The sequence below is a fragment of the Dunckerocampus dactyliophorus genome, chromosome 7 (genome assembly GCF_027744805.1).
Source record: "Dunckerocampus dactyliophorus isolate RoL2022-P2 chromosome 7, RoL_Ddac_1.1, whole genome shotgun sequence".
In the NCBI taxonomy this organism is placed as follows: domain Eukaryota; kingdom Metazoa; phylum Chordata; class Actinopteri; order Syngnathiformes; family Syngnathidae; genus Dunckerocampus; species Dunckerocampus dactyliophorus.
The window spans coordinates 9300128-9318456 of NC_072825.1; the positions used below are offsets into that span (position 1 = coordinate 9300128).

Here is an 18329-nt window from a genome sequence, read left to right on the forward strand (position 1 = left end):
CTTGGGGGGGGGAACAATTTTGTAGTTGTCACATAGCTAACTCAGAATACTCTGGACCCATGGCATTAGATTGCGTAGTTAATGAAAAATAAAAGCCAAAACATTTCGAGCAGCATTTTATTCATTAGTTTTTGTTACAGCTCAAGAAGGCTTGGGCTAAATGTTTTGTTTTTAACACGTATACATTGACACATATCAAACAGGAGTTTATATAAAAAGTTATACAAAAGAGGACAAGGCAATGCAACAACAGAAACACAGGCATCGTCACAGGTATGGCAAAGGCATTTTTAAGTTCTTGACGTGGAAGAATAATATTTGAGTCAAAGAAAAACATCACCAGACCCTACAGTATGCAGCACACATGCAATGGTGAGTCACTATTGTTGCTACTGAGGAATGATTTTCTATGGTTGTAACCCACACTGGGTGGGATGCAATAGGAAGGCACGTTGCCAGGATAGGAATGAAGGCATTATCAACCAAAGACAGTACAATAAGATAAAATCATACAGAGCTGATTGAAGAAGAAAAGGTGAATAATGGGAAGAAATTGTAGGAGAGACCTTAGATTGAGATTAAGGTCAAAAACACTGGGCTCAAAAATGTATAACTGATACAAAAAAAAATTCCAAGAACACAGCTTTTATATATTTGGTTACTGTGCTTAAACACCGGTTAGCTAAAAAGCCTTAAAGCTTGTGCCTCTATGACAGGTCCATACGTTATATTTCTGTAAAAAGAGGTTCCAATGTGATGCATCAGAAAGACGGCAACTTAGATCATGTGCTGGAGCTTTTGAGTCAAAAATACAAAGACATTTCAACAATACTCACAGAATAGGTCCTGTTTAGAGCCATGCTGGTGACTACATAATAGCAAAATTTACGCTGGTAAAGCTTTGCTCGGCTCTTACAGCATACGTATAACGCTTAACTTTGCTCCTATTGAATGAAGTTTATCTTGTTCTAAAAATCAAATGATGCTATTATCTGCAGGCACAACAACTGCTTAAGTGGTAGTGAACCAACAAGAGGGTCCTGTATGTGATGCTGATAGGCCACGAGAGCAGCAGTTAGTGTTCCCACTTCCAGGTTGCTACTCTTGGATGCGAGTGGTCTGTGCAAGATATGCGCAGCATTTTAGCGTAAACATACTACAAGGCTTAGTTGAAGGTGCAGTACTTTACCTCTGCACTAAAGTGGATCAGACAAAAAGACGAGGGGACGTGATGCGAACGCTGCATGCAAACACACTGCTTTTACGTAGCACATTCACGCCTGTGAGCCAACGCTACAAAAAGCCCTGTTTGTTTCAAGAAGGCCAAATGCTGAATGGAACCTGTGCTTTTGAATTTGGTTCATGATTAAATGTAAGGGGGCGGGGGGGCACAGATTGTTACTGGGCGGCCTGCTTAGCTCGCTTGGAGTGGCACTTCATACACAGGATGCGACCATCCAGTGGGTAGCAGCCATTTTCATCCGCTTCTATGGAGAGGGGGCGAGCACAGTCCTGTGGAATAACAGACACCAGAAGTCAGAATCGATTTATTTTAGGTGAGTACAGTGGAGCCTCAAGATTTGTACCCTTTGAAGATCAGCACAATTTAAGTTTAATGTGATGTGTGAAGTGTGATGATAACCACAGAACGGCCGATGGGGGGGTAGGAGTAAATTAGCTTTGCTTCTTGCTACTCCTTTTGGACATGTGGAATTGTGAATTGTTTTATGTTATGTATTCCACTGTAACTTGTATGCATGTTCAAATAAAATTAAACCATTACCATGTTTTTAATATGTAGCATTCTACACTGGTCACTTGGTGTCAGTAATGCTACTTGTATATCAATGAGACAATAGCCACCGCAGTCACTTGGTGTGACTCTCCCAATGCAAACACGTATGAGTCTACAGTATATTGTCTTATTTAGGTCTTACATGGCTTATTTTCTGTCTTTTATGTCTACTATATTGGGTAATGAGTATAAAGGTGACTATGAGTATTATTTCATCTCTAGAGGGCTCTAGTTCTGTTGTTGCGTTGCCTTGTCCTCTTTTGTATAACTTTTTGAACATTAGCAGCATAGAAAATGGATGGATGGACTTGTATGACTAAAACTGATTAAAATTAATAATAAAACAGTTTAGTGTGATTAAAACTGTGATGAGATGTAGTCTTGCCCTCAGAAAGCCTTCCTTTCCTCTTCATACTTTTATTATACAGCTCTTAACTTATTTTCATACTTGTGACACTTCAGAATGTGAAACTGTTACTTAAAAAATGCCTTTACAGTTAATAAAGATTCATTATAATCACATTTTGACTGAGAAGCAGATTTTTTTCTATTTCCATGATTTCCTACAGGATAAAATGCTTGAAAATTCAAACAAGTGAAAGGTTGACTGCCATCCCTGAACGTTCTAGTGTAAGTAATGCTGCTACATTTGTCTTACTTCGCAGCGGTAACACTTGAGGTGGAAGTTCTTGTCGAGAGCCACAACCCGGACAGTCTCCTCACTGCCTGGCGCTGGAATAATGGGCTCATTGCAGCTGACGCAAAGAGGGGAGAAACGCCTGGAATGGTAAAAGGAGGAAATTACATTTCCACATGGCTACACTTTTGGTGATATTAATGAGTTTATAATTCACTTCTCAGTATGCACCTATGGTAGTCCTGGACACAGTAGGGGTTGTTGTTGTCGTCTGTGATGAAGGGCGCCCCCTCCAGTATGCAGGAGCAGGTGATGCAGCGGAAACAATGGGAATGGAAACACTGACCCACTGCCTTCAACACACGGTCCGTAATCCTCTCCCCGCATCGAGAACACACAGCAAGGGAACTCTGAGGAGGAACACAGGGAACATGAATATGTGAATACACACCAGATGGTTTATGTGATGGCCAAGGTTGTTCAAACTTTAAAATTATGCACTCAATCATCCTCTACTTAATGAACAACGACTTCCATTAATTAGATGGTCTTCTCACCATGTAACAGTCCTCACACTGTGGCGTGCCATCCCTGTCATAGAACTGCATGCCCTGCAGGGGGCGATGGCAGGTCATGCAACAGAAGCAGTTTGAGTGGAAGAGTTTATCCATGGCCCTCACTGCTGGCTGAGTACGGGACAACGCCTCACCACACTTGCCACAAACCTCTGAAATGACAGTTGAGATGGAAAGACTGGTCTTAGAAGGGTCAAAAGATATCAAAAATTCTCAAACATACAGTTTCCTGCTGGTTTGTCCACAATTAACCATAAATGTTACAAGATGCAAAGTCTGTACCAGTAGGAGGGGACGGGCCCACAGGAGGGTGAGCGTCCATGTTTTTGATGAAGTCCTTGGTCATTCTCTCAAGTTCTTCCACCTCCCTCATGTTGAGGGGGACACCTCCACCTGAGGTTAACACTGGACCAGGACGTGATGGCTGTCCACATAAAAACAGTCAATTGTACTGGATATCATCACTGGATACATTATTTTAATTTCAAGACTGGAAAGTGCTGTTATCTATGGCAAACCAAGGCAGAGAATAAGAGGCACTAACATAAAGTAATACTTTTATTACTTCTAGGTAGGGATGTCCCGATCCGATCTTCAGGATCGAGATCGGCTATTTGTCAAGATTGGATAACATCTGCTTCAGCCACGAAATCGGGCCGGTCTGGGCCGTATCACATTCGTAACTCTGAGCCACACTCCAAGATGGTAGGTGCAGTAAAGCGCCTCAAAGCTGGTTGCCTCTCGACTCCCGCCACCCGCAAGAGGAAGAAAACGCAACACCAACATGCAGACATGTCCGCGGTGTACCATGGTGAAGTTAGGTTCACTTTGGACATTCGGCTCCTTAGCTACAGCGGTAGTTCCCCCTCACTGTGCCCGGACTGCCGCATCATGGTGTAGGGAGCTCACACGGGAAGTGCCGCTCTGGTTGCTTATAATAGAGACACTACTAAACATGTTGCAACTGCGGCGAAAAACCTGGGAAACTCCTGTTATGGAGCGTGAATGGAAGCTAGCGGGGTTTGCTTAGTTTAGCTACAGCAGCTGTGTGTGTGTGTGTGTGTGTGTGTGCGCGCTAATCAGGCGGGATGAGTATATTTTCACTATGTTGTGTTTTACTGCTTTAATGTAAGGACCATTTTACAATGCCCACTGACAACGTGCATTTTTAATGCTTTGAAGAGCTATTTTCATAATCATATTTAATTCCAAAAACTCATGTTTGTAAGAAAAGCTTATTATTATTTACAAAACAAACAATAATAAAAAAAAAAACATCGGTACCAGATTGGATTAGCAAGACCATAAAAAAAAAATCGGATCGGAAGCCAAAAAATGTGGATTGGGACATCCCTACTTTTAGGAATGTCACTCTTTTACTCAAGAGGAGAGAAGGAGAGCAGCGTGAATACCGGAGGCTGTAGCAAGGCGAAGAGATACTGCAGCATCAAGAAAAAAGGCACAGCATTTGGGATAGCTAACATTAGTAGTATTGATGACGAACGTGCCCGACCAATGAGCAGCTAGCAGCGGTTAGCAGCGGCTAGAACCAAAAAATAGTACCTGGTTTGGCTTGTGGAAAAGCATTAGAAATGAAATGAAGTCCCATTTATTGTCAGTGCTAAATGCTTTTGTCTGTGATACTATTTACTGTTTTACTATCTAAAGCAGGGGTCACCAACACAGTGCCCGCGGGCACCAGGTAGCCCCCCACGACCACATGATGCGCCCGCAGGCATGCTTTTCATTCAGGTTTTCAGTTAATAATGTGAGAACACGATAAAAAAATGTATTCTGAAACATAAAATGTGAGTTGTGGATACCAGCATTGTGTGAATGTTTTGGTAAATCAAGCATATTTGATCTGTTTGGGTTAAAATAAGGTATGAAAATCATTTCTACAAAAATGAGTAGCTTGTGGCCATTTTCATTTTCTAAGAGTACCTCTCACGAGAAAAAACGGTGGTGACACCTGATCTAAAGGATTACTGTGTGAAGCTCTAATACAGTAGTGAGTTAGTGAACATACCATGGTTGCAGGAGGAGATTTCATTGGCTGACTGAAGGAGGAGGACGGTGGTGGAGATGCCATGTTCTTAGGTTGGGTAGGTGGCACGGCAGCAGGCGGGCTTTGATTGACATTCACCTGACTGACAAATGCAGGACTCTTAATGTGATTGGTGGTGGCCATGTTGTTTGATGGAGCAGGCGGTGCAGGGGCAGCAGCTGGAGGCAGGGGGAAAGTGCTCGTGCCTGATGCAGGGGGAGGTTTTGGCTCTCCACTGGCTGAATAGGGAGACTGGCTTAGGTTCTGGTTGAGTTTTTTGGCCAGCGACGATGACGAAGTAGCTGTTCTTGCTCCAAACGGGGACTTGGGGACCACTGCTGGTGGCAAGTTGTGATTGGCCTGTCGGCTGGTGCGGGCTTTGAGCTCCTCTGCCCACGGTGCAGGAGGGGGGCGGTCTCCCATCTCAGGAGGAGGGAGGAATGACAGAGTTGGTTTGGGTGCTGTTGGTGGAGGACCAGCTGGCTTGGGTGATGTCATTGTGGAATACTGGCTTGGCAACTGTGGATACATGAAACGCAAGACTCTTCAGTTGATTAAACAACAAAACTCTAAAACAAGCTGCTGAAATCAGCTCAGGGGAAGGTGATATCTGGCACGCAACACGTCAACAGTTTTGACTGAGGCACTTTGATAAAGCAAATACTACGCCTCATGTTTGGAGCTTATCAACAGGGCTTCAGCTTTCTGACATTTATTTTACAGATTTGGAGCAAACATTATTGTTCCCTGATCCTGCACCTCCGGCTTGAACTAAAAACACTCCATTTATGGACCTCTGACTGGGTCTCTGGCAGCACATTCTGGCTTCATCACACTCCCCACTCACTCACTCACTCCAGTGTGCAACACTCTCTGCAAGCATCTCCCCACTTTTTTTTTTTTTTTGCTTTCTCTGCCAGCCCAATGTGCTGTGTGTGCAGTTCACTTATCATTGAGCTTTCCACCTGAACTGAGACTCATATAATCAGAACTGGCAATGCTCCACATTATTTCCACTGACCGGCCAAGCCTTTGTTTTAGACAGATATAGATACTATAGTCTGAATCGTTCTCTCGGGTGAGTCAAACCCTGTTGTCATTGTCTCACTTGGCTACCTTTAAAATATATATATATTCTATATTTTTTTTCCATGCCGATAGTGATAACTTTCGGCTTCTGAAGACCAATACCAGTAACTTTTATTTTTGTATAATGTTTTAAAATTGATTTAACTAACTGTTTGTGAACCTGGAGGTAAGAACAACTCAAACAAAGTTGGATTTGACCAACTGTACCTGTAGATTTGTTCTCATCAAAAATCATGGCATCACTAGTATTAACAAAACATTTTTAAAAAAATTGCGGCGGCTCAGATGGACACACTGTGGCTTCAAGGGGTTTACTAGCTGACAAAAGCCGCTATCTTCAACCATAGTAAAGGGCTGGTCATCCCCACCATCAAGGTTTGATATATTGAAGCGCAATGTTTTTTTCCCTTCATGGCAGAGCATTTGGTGATACTAGTATGTGAAATGTCTTCCTCTGAAATAGTGAATGTTTACAAGTGAGCTCAGCGAAGTTACGACAGGCCGTCAACATCATAGGCAGGAGAAAAAAAGGAGCGCTTGATTTGCTTGCCTTAGGGTAACCTCGCCTCTTTGGAGCGTTTTTTGAAATTATCGGCTAATGGAGCTATTTTTAATGTTATTGGATTGGTATAATGTCATAATTCCTGTTATCGGGCCAATAATTACCGTGTACCCCTACGGCGCACTCTGTTCATCCTAACTGTCTTTTAAGAGCCGTTGTTTGTTCAGGTTTAGGTCATCATCTCTGCTTGCTTTTTTTTTTTTTTACCTTAGGGTTGAAGGGGCCCCGCGTCTCCATTTCGGAAAGCAAGTCGGTCAGAGAGTCGATCTGCTTATCAAAACTTGTTTGCTTCTCCATGGCCCTCTGGCAGAGAAAGGATGAGAGGAAAGAAACGCATGAAATAAATTATGGGCCAAGATAATACATGAGCAGCTAAGTGAAAATGGGTTAAAATGATTATGTAATAAATGTGTTCAAAATTTGTACTTAATTTAATTGCATGTCAGAAAGGTATTATTCAGTTAAACTGGCAAGCATAGTACATAAACAGCATTCAATCCTATTCATGAAATACATCAAAAATAAAATTTATTGATTAAACTTATTCTTAATTTATTTTATTTTGTTAATTTTCTCATTCTAATTTCTTTTTTTCCCCCCTTTCGGTGTTTTCCTGATTGATCCCCAAATGCTGTTGAATGCATTATCTAAAACACTGTGGAACAATTATTGGAATAAGTCTTATTAGTCTATGTTTATTTGTCACAGGTCCGGCCTGGTTTACCTGTGGGTGCCCAACAACACTGGGGAGACTAGTGGCGGTGGTGGGGAGAGGTGGTGCAGGTGGCGGCGGCGGAGGAGAAGGGGGTGAGGCAAAGCTGGTCAAACTGGCGTTCTCTCCGAGGGCGGCTGGCGGGGGAAGGTCATCCGCGACAGGGGGTGGAGCTGGGAAGGCCGGAGCGGGGGCGTCAGAGGCAGGAGGAGTTATCTGACATTCGGGGGGAGGGGCTGGCAAGTCGTCATCCATAACATCCATAGAAGGGGGAGGAGGAGGTGGGGGAGGGAAATCTGGAAGAAATAAAAGGGGAGGGGTTGATTGGTTATAATTTGTGACTGTAGGTGTTAGAATAATCAAGGACAAAGTCACCACTGATTATAAGGAGCTGATATGCAAGTGGCATCACAGTAGCCCTGCCTACTGAGTGCAGTGCAAGTTGATGCCTACCAAGATTCTTTGTATGCCATTGCTAAGTCATGAAAAACACAAATTTCTGTACAGTGGCACCAAGTGGAGAGAAGGGTCATTTTCACTTTTGTAACTTTGAACATTTAACAGCAGCAATAATCAACATCCTGAGGGTTTGAAAGCGTAAAATTTCTGTTAAAACAAGTTGACTTCTGTAATGCACCAAGGACATCCTCTAAAAGCTCAACATTAAATGTGTTTGTATTCTCAATCGGCCATTTGCAGTGTTGTCTTGAAATTTTTAAACTACAGATCACCTGAGGGAAGGCAGATGCTGCTCTGCTCAAGTGGCTAATTACACCAGTCCACCTTACTGGATTATGTATACTATGTTTGAACTGAGAAGTAAACTACTCACAACCTTCTGCTGCTGCAGTGCTTTAGTCTTAATTTCATGGTTTGTTCTAAAAAAAAAAATGAGCCGCTTTCCACCAATGTTTTGTCACATTGCCTGCTACATACCAAGAAATCTTCTGTATGGACAGTATATTGTACGGCGTAAATACTCAAATGTAATGTGGGATTACCATCAGAGAGTGAGGGGGGTGGCGGGGGCAGATCGCCCACTCGTCCAATCACACCTGTGCCCACAGGCATCAGCGACGGAGCGGAGGGAGGTGTCAGACTTTTGGGCCGCGGCGGTGCCACCGAGGCAAATTTCTTTGGCTGGTTGTAAAAGGACGGCGTGGTGACCTTGAAGTTGAGCGAGGACGTCACCATGACCGGCTTGCTGCTACTGCTGGAGCTCTCCATCTTTGATATTTATACCTGCGGGGGAACACAACAACATTTTTGACATTTTCACGGCTATTTTAGTAAAATTTGTTTCAAGTTGAAGTTTTATTTGTCATACTGTAATGCAGGTAAACACACTGCCAACAACACGATGAAATGCTTTGGACAAGAAAACCAAAATAAAATAGAAGTAAAAAAATAAAAACAAAATATGCATATGCAGTAAATGGTATTCTAGTTATGTTTTTTTTTTTATCTAACAACATCAATAAAATAACATTTGGCCTCAAACTACATCCCAAAACAAACAAACTAAAAAATCACATTTTTAACCAAAAGTATTGACATGTACTGATGACATGATCACGTTTTAACTCCTGAGCTTGAGGTAAAGCCAGGCAAATTTGAAATTTATTGTGGCCTAGTGTATTAGTTCTGGATTTAGCCATATAACAGAAAAACACAAGATTTTGCAAAATAATTTAGTTACAGACACTATGATCACAAAAGCTTTGTCAAAGGGTCAAGCTGGATTGAGAGGACAATTAGACCATTAGCATTGGACCGTGTACACAGAGCAGATGTGGCTCCCTCAGAAAACTCAAAATATTTATCACACTGTTGTTTATGAGGACATAAATCACACTCCCAAGTGGGTCGCGGATCTTTAAGTAACATTATCATGCAATGTGCGTCAGAAAAAGGGGTCAGCTCAGCTTATACATGCTTGACGTTAAACAAATATTGATCTTACCAGAGTCTATTTACAAAGATTGAAATGGGAAGACCACCAGTTCCAAGTAGGAGCTTTAGTCAAAAGACGTGGTGTCTCACTCATACATTCATCAATAGGTATACTACCAGTCATGCAGCTTAAACAACTCTATGGTCCAATGATGACGACTTGTCACATTCTTCCTTTTTTAGCCTGCTTGCCTACAAGAATACCAGGAAGAACTATGAGTATGTGTCATTTTCAATTCTCTTTCTCAAGACACACAGACTACACTTCAAGTTCTGACACGACAAAAACATCTTGGAGAGCTCTTAAGTATCTAAAGGTGAGGATTGCATAACAAGTTTCTGACATGAACACCCGAAATGCCTTTTCTGGAATGTGTTTAGATTTGTAATACCTTATCAAAGTTGCCATTGTCCCACACAGCCAAGTCTTCTCTGGATAGATGTGTTGTGTTCAATAAAATAAAAAACAAAGTGATGATGCTATGTGGAACTTTAGCAACTCAAGCAGTAGCACATTGAAGGCATTTTATGGGGCTGTTTACATAAGACCTCCCCCCCGAAAAATAAACTGTTAACAAATGACTATTAACAGTGGAAACAGGAACAGGTTGCATGTTTCTTGCTGAGCATTTGTGTTCCTCTTGAGCATGGGATCAACTCAAACATCTGCTCCAACAGTCCCACAGCTAATCTGTCTTGAAACTTGATGCTGGAGATGAGAGAGACCCTTTTGCGGTGAAGAGAAATGTTGCATTACAGCACAATGACATCACCTTCTGTGCGCTGCTTTGCCTGCCCCCTACCCCGAGCAGCGTTTCTCTCCATCTGTGCTGGTTTAATCTTTGCTCTACCTAAATGAGGAACTGTTTGGGCAACGGTTCATCATAGCGTCATTATTCTTTGTATATGTTCCTCATCCTTCAGTCACATGAACCGAAAAGTGTCACTTTGGGCTTGATGCAATCATTTTCACTTTGAAGCTACAATGTAAGATGGCACTATGTAGTCTTACCACAGCACCCAATCACATGTTTTTAACTAGTCCAGCTATTACATAACCTTGACTACGGTAGGAGAGTTAACATAACACCATTGCCATGCGGGATGTAAAAAAAAAAAAAAAAAGCCAACAGGAATGGGATGGTCTACTGCATAACTGGATAATTACCACATTAAATGACAATAGTCAGCATTTTAAGGTCCCATGTGGCTTTGAACGTAGTTCACTGCTTTGTGGCACTCTGTTATCTCTTGAGCTTTGTTTAATGGGTTAGTTTCATAGAGTCCCACGGTCTATGTGATGCGGTTGCTCTTGAAGAGTTTCATGTTCTTAAACAGAATATGAAAGTCAGTGATGGTTCAACACTTAGTAGCCATGAAGTAACCAACTTTAGTTTATATACTGTAAAATTACTTACAAAAATAATTTACTACTGCATAATAAAGATGGCAGATAACATCTGCAGCAGGCTACTGTAAATGTAGCAAAAACTTAATCATGCATTATGGACCCTGTCTGCTCCCTCATTGTATCAGTTTGTCAGTATGTTTTTGGCATAATCTCTTCATTGTTCTGGTGTAAATAGCTCACCCAGTCTACGAGAAAGTGTGTCTTCTAGGCCAGGGTTACTAATGCGGGCACAAACAATCCCCTTACAGGTCACTAGACATCCTTCATCGCGAACCCGTGCTGTGTTCCACCTCAGATCACACGGAACAGCCTTGTCCCAATCAAGTTTCAACACTTGATAAGACAAAACAGAAGTACAACATTCAGATTTCAGGCTGTAAATAGCTCATGCCTCAACTTGTCGAGGCTACAATTAACGGATATATTCCCCTCTAAACTGAAGTTCTTCTAAATATCTTCATTTGCCTCCCATGTGTACTCGGGATTCACAGACTATAATCCTCTCAAACCGTAGCACCACACTGACCTCAGACTAAACCACGACTGGTGTCGCCCTTTACTGTGATAGCAATGTAGCCTTGACTTTTTTGTTGTTAAGATAACACTGAATCAATAACATCTCTGTTAGATGCAACCAAGCAGTGCACTTCATTTTGCCTCAATTGCTGTGTGTTGTCTGCTGTGTTTTCGGTGAATGCTGACTCGAGTCAGAAATCCAACGAAATCAAGTGAGTCTGCAGTGTTTTCACCGAGTTCTCTGCCTGAGTCAGTGTGTTGCAGGAAAGTCAGTTATATCGAGTCTGTGAACCAAATCAACCGAAGCACGAGTCTGCTGTGTTTCTGATGACCAATTAAACATAACCCGAATATGCCTGTATTTCCATGGGTTGCCAGTAAAAGACCTGCTTTAATTTTACCTCGGAATCGCGATTCTTGATTCAGTACAAAGATTAGGATCATTACCCGGTGTGATTCTGAACCGACCTGCTCTATTCAAAAGGCATATTTGCATGGCATGATTAGCTAGGCTCCAGGATTTTTTACAATTCACATGCTCAGAACAAAAATGTCAACGACTGACTATGATGAAATCTCGTAATTATCTAGCGAAGTACAGGTAGATTAAGAATAAACAGTAAAGGAATTCTATAAAATGACACGCTAGCTAGGTCAGGTGCCAGACCAGCTTACCTGATCTTTAACGCCACGTAAGCTAGTTGTGCCGCGAAAAACGGTTCATACGATTTTAGCGTGGTTATTTTCAATGTACATGTATTCCAAGCGAGAACAAAAAAAGCCGACTGAGTTCAATCACTGCGGCCGCCAGCGCCACTCACCTGCCAGTCCCACCCGCTACACGTAAATCTCCCCGGCTGTCAGTCCCTCCAACGGTCACGTTAGCCTAGCTTCGTGAAAGACTAGCACGCCCCCCTAACAAGCCGAGCCTCACGGTGCTTTGGACGTTCTCTCGATGTGGCCAAAGGGATTAACACCACCACAGTGATGGTCTCCCGTAGTATTCTGTGAAAATAACTGTGACAAACCTTTGAAGTAAAATGGGCGTACCGATGCTAGCACGCTAAGCTAACAGAGACAACTTTTTTGTGGCTAGGTCGGTGCTTCCGCATAGCCGCCTTTAATTGTCAATGTACATCAGATGGCAAACATGATAGAACAAGTTGATCCTTTTGAATCAACTTAACGACAATCACCCACAGGTACAGTATAAATAAGTTGTCATAAGATGTGGGCTGTCAATTAAAGCGACGCTGTGATGTTATAGCAGAATGCGTGTCACAAGCCGGAGGATCCTAAATTGACAACAGTCGTCCTTATTAGGTCATTTGTGTCAGGTCATCGTAAAAAAAAACCCACACAGTTAAGTTCTTACCGTGGCAATGCACATGAAGTGGTTCTCCCCTCTATTTCGTTGTGGTTGTTCCTCTCGGTGTAATGATAAGAGTGGCTAGTAGTGGTAACTTCTCCGCCTATCTCCCTCAGTGAAGCTTCCTCTTTCCAGCCGCTAGATCCTCCCACTGTGCGTTTCACGCTGGATAAGGAATGACAGCATCCTTTCAAACAAGTTCTTTCTCGTTTGACTTTGGCTCAGGAGCTATGTAGTACAATGTAAACAGCACCTCTCTCTCTTTCTGTCCAGTCAAACCCCTCCTCCAACACCCCCCTGCTCTCCTTTCTCTCTGGATTCTTGCAGCATTCTTCATTCAATGACATCAACCCTCTTCTAGCCTCTCCTTGTAAGGTCAGAAGAGTGAGGGAATGAAGAACAGAGCGAGAGGGAGGGAGAGATCATGGGCAAAAGAGGCTTGATTAGGTACAGACAACGTGTGCTTGCTTTTTAACACAAAGCCACCCAAGGACTGTGTGTTAAAACACCTTTTGTTTGTATTTCAAAACAAAAATCCGTTCCTGGGTCAAACTGTCACTATCATAAAACCTTTAACTGCACAGGCAACATGGTTTTGGTTTATTTTATATGTACAGTATATTTTGGCAGTCGGTTTAGAGACGCCCCACAAATAGCATACTACGCCGTCCCCTCCTTACGCCCTATAATATGCCTCACACACTAATTAAATGCATTTGAAGTTGTAAAATGCATAGGTACTCACCAGCAATGATAATGAAACATGATTGATAGGACAACAGATGGAATCAGAGTCACAGTCCAGCCTTTCGCCTGGTCGTCAGGCTACCATGACAACCAAGCTTCCGTATCCTGTGACGTCACCTCCATTGCCCTTTACAGTGGCTAGCAGTGGTACGTGGGTCATGACATGACACGTAAGGACATATATGACACTTTTGGACATGTATGACAACTTGCTGCACTGGCAACTGCTTGTTACTTTTTCATGAATAGGGCAGTCAGAAAGTGTTTTTCCGGATGTAAGAAACATGTATCTAAACCGGAGTAATGGGCGTCACACACGGGAGGCAACAAATTCATCGCCATCGCCATCGCCATCGCCATCGCGAAACCATGCACACGGGGGGTGACAAGCGATTGTGACCATCTCCACAGGTGAGCGACGCATTCACATCCAGAGCGAATTGTACGAGTCTCCCACGACTTGATTGTCTGTCAGATGTGGAGGGAATTTTGGGGTATCAAAGTAGTTTAGAGGAGGAAAAGCGGCCGGTGTTGATCAAGGACTATTGCTAGTATCGGCTCTTGCTGGTATTGAAAATAAACTTACAAAAATGTCCGTGTAAATTAATGCAAACATACCTGATATGTTTACTCTGGCGCCAACGAGTTCCCAAGCCGCAGCTTTTTCTTTATGTCTCTATATTCGTTTTTTAATTTTTTTTTTTTAGAAATGTCAAATAGCTCCGGGAAATCTGACACAGCAAGTATTGCGTGCTAATTAGCATCCTCTGCGCTCATTGATCGATCAATGAAACTCCCACTGATTGGCCCTCGTATGGGCGACTGCGATGAAAAGTTGAAAATTTTTCAATGATCGCGTCGCATGACACACATGAGCACAAACTTTCACACGCACGAATGTCGCGTGTGGCTTGGCTGGATGGTGACACGCGATAATCGCCCAATCGCGCAGGTTCCATCGAAAATGAATGGAGTCAAGGCGATGTCGCCTCACGTGTGCGGCGCCCGTAAGGCAGCAATGGAAAGATGTTTTGTTTTGTAAGGACGCACCTCATTGTTACTGCTCCTCTGCTCTCGCCACTTCGACAGCTGTTTTATGAACAAAGCACAGTTTGAGGCCACAAATGTTAGCAACACTAGCATATCTATGTAAGCAACGATGCTCACATTATAGTCAAATTGTAACAGCAATGTTATGATAGGTTTGCCTATGCGCGGAAGAAAAACAAAATGATCAAACTTACAGTTCGCATGTCTGGTGCTGAGTGATGGAAAGTTTGCAGAAATTTATTTTAACGTGTAGTGAAGCCTGATTTATTTTTTAAAAGAAATATGTTCTCCGTAGGCCGCACGGTGGTCTAGTGGTTAGCATGTTGGCCACGCAGTCACAGTCTGGAGATCGGGAAGACCTGGGTTCGAATTTCCGTTGGCCATTTCTGTGTGGCGTTTGCATGTTCTCCCCGTGCGTGGGTACTCCGGTTTCCTCCCACATTCCAAAAACATGCATGTTAGATGAATTGGCGACTCTAAATTGTCCATAGGTATGAATGTGAGTGTGAATGGTTGTTTATCTATATGTGCCCTGCGATTGGCTGGCGACCAGTCCAGGGTGTACCCCGCTTGTCGCCTGAAGTCAGCTGGGATAGGCTCCAGCATACCACCACGACCCTGGTGAGGAGAAGCGGCATAGAAAATGGAAGGATGGATGTTCTCCGTAGTGGTGGGCGTATACACCGGGCGGGCTCATCTAGCTGGGGGCGGGGCAGAGGCAGTATCATGTCGATGGGGAAGGTTTTTCATTCATGACATCATGAAAACTGAACTTCTAAGGCTTCAGTGCCGCTTCTCTAAAAAGTGAAACAAACCCATGAGGGAGAGATGATAGATTTTTGTCACGTTTTGGTGTTCAGAAACAGGCACTAAGGATGCATATTATGCATATAGGTCATCATTAAAAAGTTATTTAGCATCATGGGGAAATAGAAAAATGTATTTTCCGCTCCTGCCAAGCAAAAATTGTGAAAGCAAAGGAGGCATATCTCTCTCCTGGTTTCTGCCACATGCAAATGTTCACTGGCTAACTGAATTCAAGGGAGTGGTCATCGTTGGAATTCGATCCTGCTATTGTCCCACAAGAAATGTTTCCCAGTCTCTTTCCACTTCCACTGAGACCAAAAATGTGTCAAACCCTCCAGAAGTTTCCTTAAAGGAAAAAGGCTAGGTAATAATGAACGTTCTTTCTGCTCCCAGCTGCAAGCATCGTCATGGTGACAGAAGTTCTGAGAGTTAGGATCGGGCAGGGAGAAGGCAGCTGTGGGGTCCAGCCAGTGTGGAGGTATGAGGAAGAAAAAAAATAACACAGTAGGCTGCTACAATCAGAGCCAGACAGCCTGGAATGCTGCCAAACCATGGAATGAACCTCTACCCCCAACTCCCCCTCATCTCTCAGCCTGTCCTCTACACTGCTGCACTTTTATTTCCCTTTCCATCTTTCTTTCCGCTCCTCCCTCTTCACTCTTCACCTTCCCGGCTGTCATCAACACCTGAATGTTATATCCTCCTATTTCCCCACTGGGAAACCAGGAGGCCAAGATAATGTTTCAAAATGCTAATGTATTGATAAATGATATTGACCCTACCTTATCAGCCAGGAGTCTGCTCACATCACAAAATGAAGCCATTAACCAGAAATTCCAGGCATACTTTAAACAGGATGAGGACCTGCCTACCTGAGAATATGGAAACATTTTACTTCTGCATTTTACTTTGGCTTCTATGCAAAGCACTAAGGGTGGGGCGGGGGTCTATTCAAATATCAACAGTATAGTACAGATACAATACAATAGTACAGAGTGTAGAATTAATATCTGTTTTTAGTCATGTTGTTTATATCGTTACATGGTTGACATTGTTTTCGTACGCCCCAGTTTTGATACGATTCGGTTTTCTTCAAAGATTTTGCCCAAATTTTGCCTCGGTTTTAGTGCAATATTGCATGTAACAAAGTAGTCCGATTGCCCCGTACTGCCCAAAAAGCACCCTGAGCTTTGCTGACTCACTGTCCATGCATTTGTATTGATTTCAGTAAGCTCCACCCATTCGTCATAAATATTTTGCATTGTTTTTTGCATGTAAAACTATAATTATTCTCTATAAAATGTATTTCTGTAAATATTTTTGGGTGCATGGAACAGATTAATTGGATTTGCATTATTTCCTATGGGAGAAATTACAGAGATTTTCGTACGCTTCAATCTTTGTCGAACCTCTTGGAATAAATTAATAACAAAAACCGAGGTACCACTGTATATACCTGTATATATATTGTGATACTGTTTATGAACAAAAAGGTCACCTGAGGGAATAAGTCATTGGACACAGGAGGGCAAAAAGCCCCAAAATTTGAATGAGAACCAGTAGTAGTTTTTGCTTTTGTTTGGCTATTTTGCACTACTGTATTGACTTTATTTTACTCAAACAATTGTATGTAATAATAGGGAACAAGGAAGTAATTTTATTATTTTGTTGATTTGTTTGAAAATATTTGTTTTGTTTACCTGAAATCTTCATCGTGTTTCACTCTGGTTTTAATCATTGTCAACAAATTAATCACAAAATCTTTCAGCTATCTTGAAAACTGTCAAGTAAAAAGTACGGGTATCTGCAAAACCAGCATTGCATTTACTTGGTTATCACAAAATCGCCCACCCCTTCAATGCATCTCTTAACTACACTTCCGCCTTCCACCTACAGGGGTCAGGACTGATGCACCACAGGCAACCAGACATACAGTAAATGCCTTGAGGGAGAAGTCTCCCCAGATTCCCTCTCTGACAGCAAGTACATCTGCATCAGTTAGAAATAAGATAAAAGACTGAGATGAAGTGGAGCCAATGAGGTACTGACACAGCTGATAAAGACAAAGATGGATAGCAGTGAGGATAAGGGGCAGCAAAAACAAGCCTTGAAGAGACTCGCATAGGTGGCCGTCTAGACGAGGACATTTGGGGCAAGAGGGAAGGGTGGGTAATTTCAGGAGAGGAGGACGGAGAACTGTAAATAATAGAGGAGAGTTGGGAACTCCTTGTACGCAAGATTTTGGCTTGTGTGGTGCAGACTCCCAAACAATATGCTGGAGAATTCAAGTCTTTAACCTGAAGAGTTTCTTGACTTTTTGTGCCATTCAGTTTTTGATTGTCATGCCTTTTTTTTTTTCACTGTGTTGAATAAATAGCACGTGACCTTCTCCAGAGGATATTTATTTTGAAAACATTTTTATTGTCACCTCTGTTCCTTAAATTAGCCTAAAATGGCAACGCTACACAAAAACCAACACATTGATTGCTCTCCACAAAAAATTTCCCATTAAAAATGCAATTTTTTATCCCCACATTCCTCCCAACATACATTTAAGAGTTCAATATTGACTAGTGTACTTTGAGTTTTAATTTATTTATTTTTTAATCTGACAATGAACAATGCATGAAAATCAATGTTGCTGCCAATCATTGAACTATCTCAAGGCCTGATAATAGTAAGCAGGGGTGTCACAAGCCCTCGTGTTGCAAGATTAAAACGTGACAAGATTTCTCATTCAGAAAAAAACTCATGGGCCCTAGGCCTGGGACAATAATAAATTAATTAGTCACACAATAAATGAAAATGATTTTGAAATATATTACCATGTGCATGTGTGTCTGTTTTCCTCGTCTATTGCCTCCAAACAGGCAGAAAGAGGATACACTCTGTGCTTTGCTTTCAGAACCTTGGCGCGTTTTCCATAGAACAACGGCATGAACAGAGTGAGCCCTTCTGTCTGTCATACAGTCTCCTTGTCTCGGAGGTGAAGGTGGGGCCGGTAGCAGAGGAGTGTAACGGAGTAGAAATTAAATGTGCAGATGGCAATATATTGTCAT

At 42.4% G+C, this 18329-nt stretch overlaps 1 protein-coding gene and 1 long non-coding RNA gene across 2 annotated transcripts; one reads left to right on the forward strand and one right to left on the reverse strand.

The window, feature by feature from the left end:
- Positions 1-103: 103 nt before the first annotated feature.
- On the reverse strand, positions 104-13817 carry zyx (zyxin). Its single transcript, XM_054781679.1, has 11 exons — positions 12920-13817; positions 12673-12831; positions 8419-8659; positions 7430-7713; positions 6913-7008; positions 5037-5573; positions 3290-3431; positions 2990-3159; positions 2664-2842; positions 2454-2574; positions 104-1512 (listed from the first exon to the last, which is right to left on the reverse strand). The coding sequence occupies exons 3-11, from the start codon at positions 8642-8644 to the stop codon at positions 1399-1401; spliced, it is 1869 nt and encodes a 622-aa protein (XP_054637654.1). The 5' UTR covers positions 8645-8659; positions 12673-12831; positions 12920-13817; the 3' UTR covers positions 104-1398.
- LOC129185046 (uncharacterized) lies at positions 12520-17466 on the forward strand. Its single transcript, XR_008572026.1, has 5 exons — positions 12520-13113; positions 13441-13560; positions 13663-13824; positions 15664-15748; positions 17167-17466. It is a non-coding gene; the product is annotated as an uncharacterized LOC129185046 (long non-coding RNA).
- The last annotated feature ends 863 nt before the right edge of the window (positions 17467-18329 follow it).

What these genes read in the sequence shown, in the direction of transcription:
- zyx (XM_054781679.1), bottom strand. Translation starts at nt 8,644, where the DNA reads ATGGAGAGCTCCAGCAGTAGCAGCAAGCCGGTCATGGTGACGTCCTCG. An exon ending in ACCCCCCTCACTCTCTGATG is followed by an intron (nt 7,714 to 8,418) that starts GTAATCCCACAT and finishes TATTTCTTCCAG; the next exon opens with ATTTCCCTCCCCCACCTCCT. An exon ending in GGGCCCGTCCCCTCCTACTG is followed by an intron (nt 3,160 to 3,289) that starts GTACAGACTTTG and finishes CTGTCATTTCAG; the next exon opens with AGGTTTGTGGCAAGTGTGGT.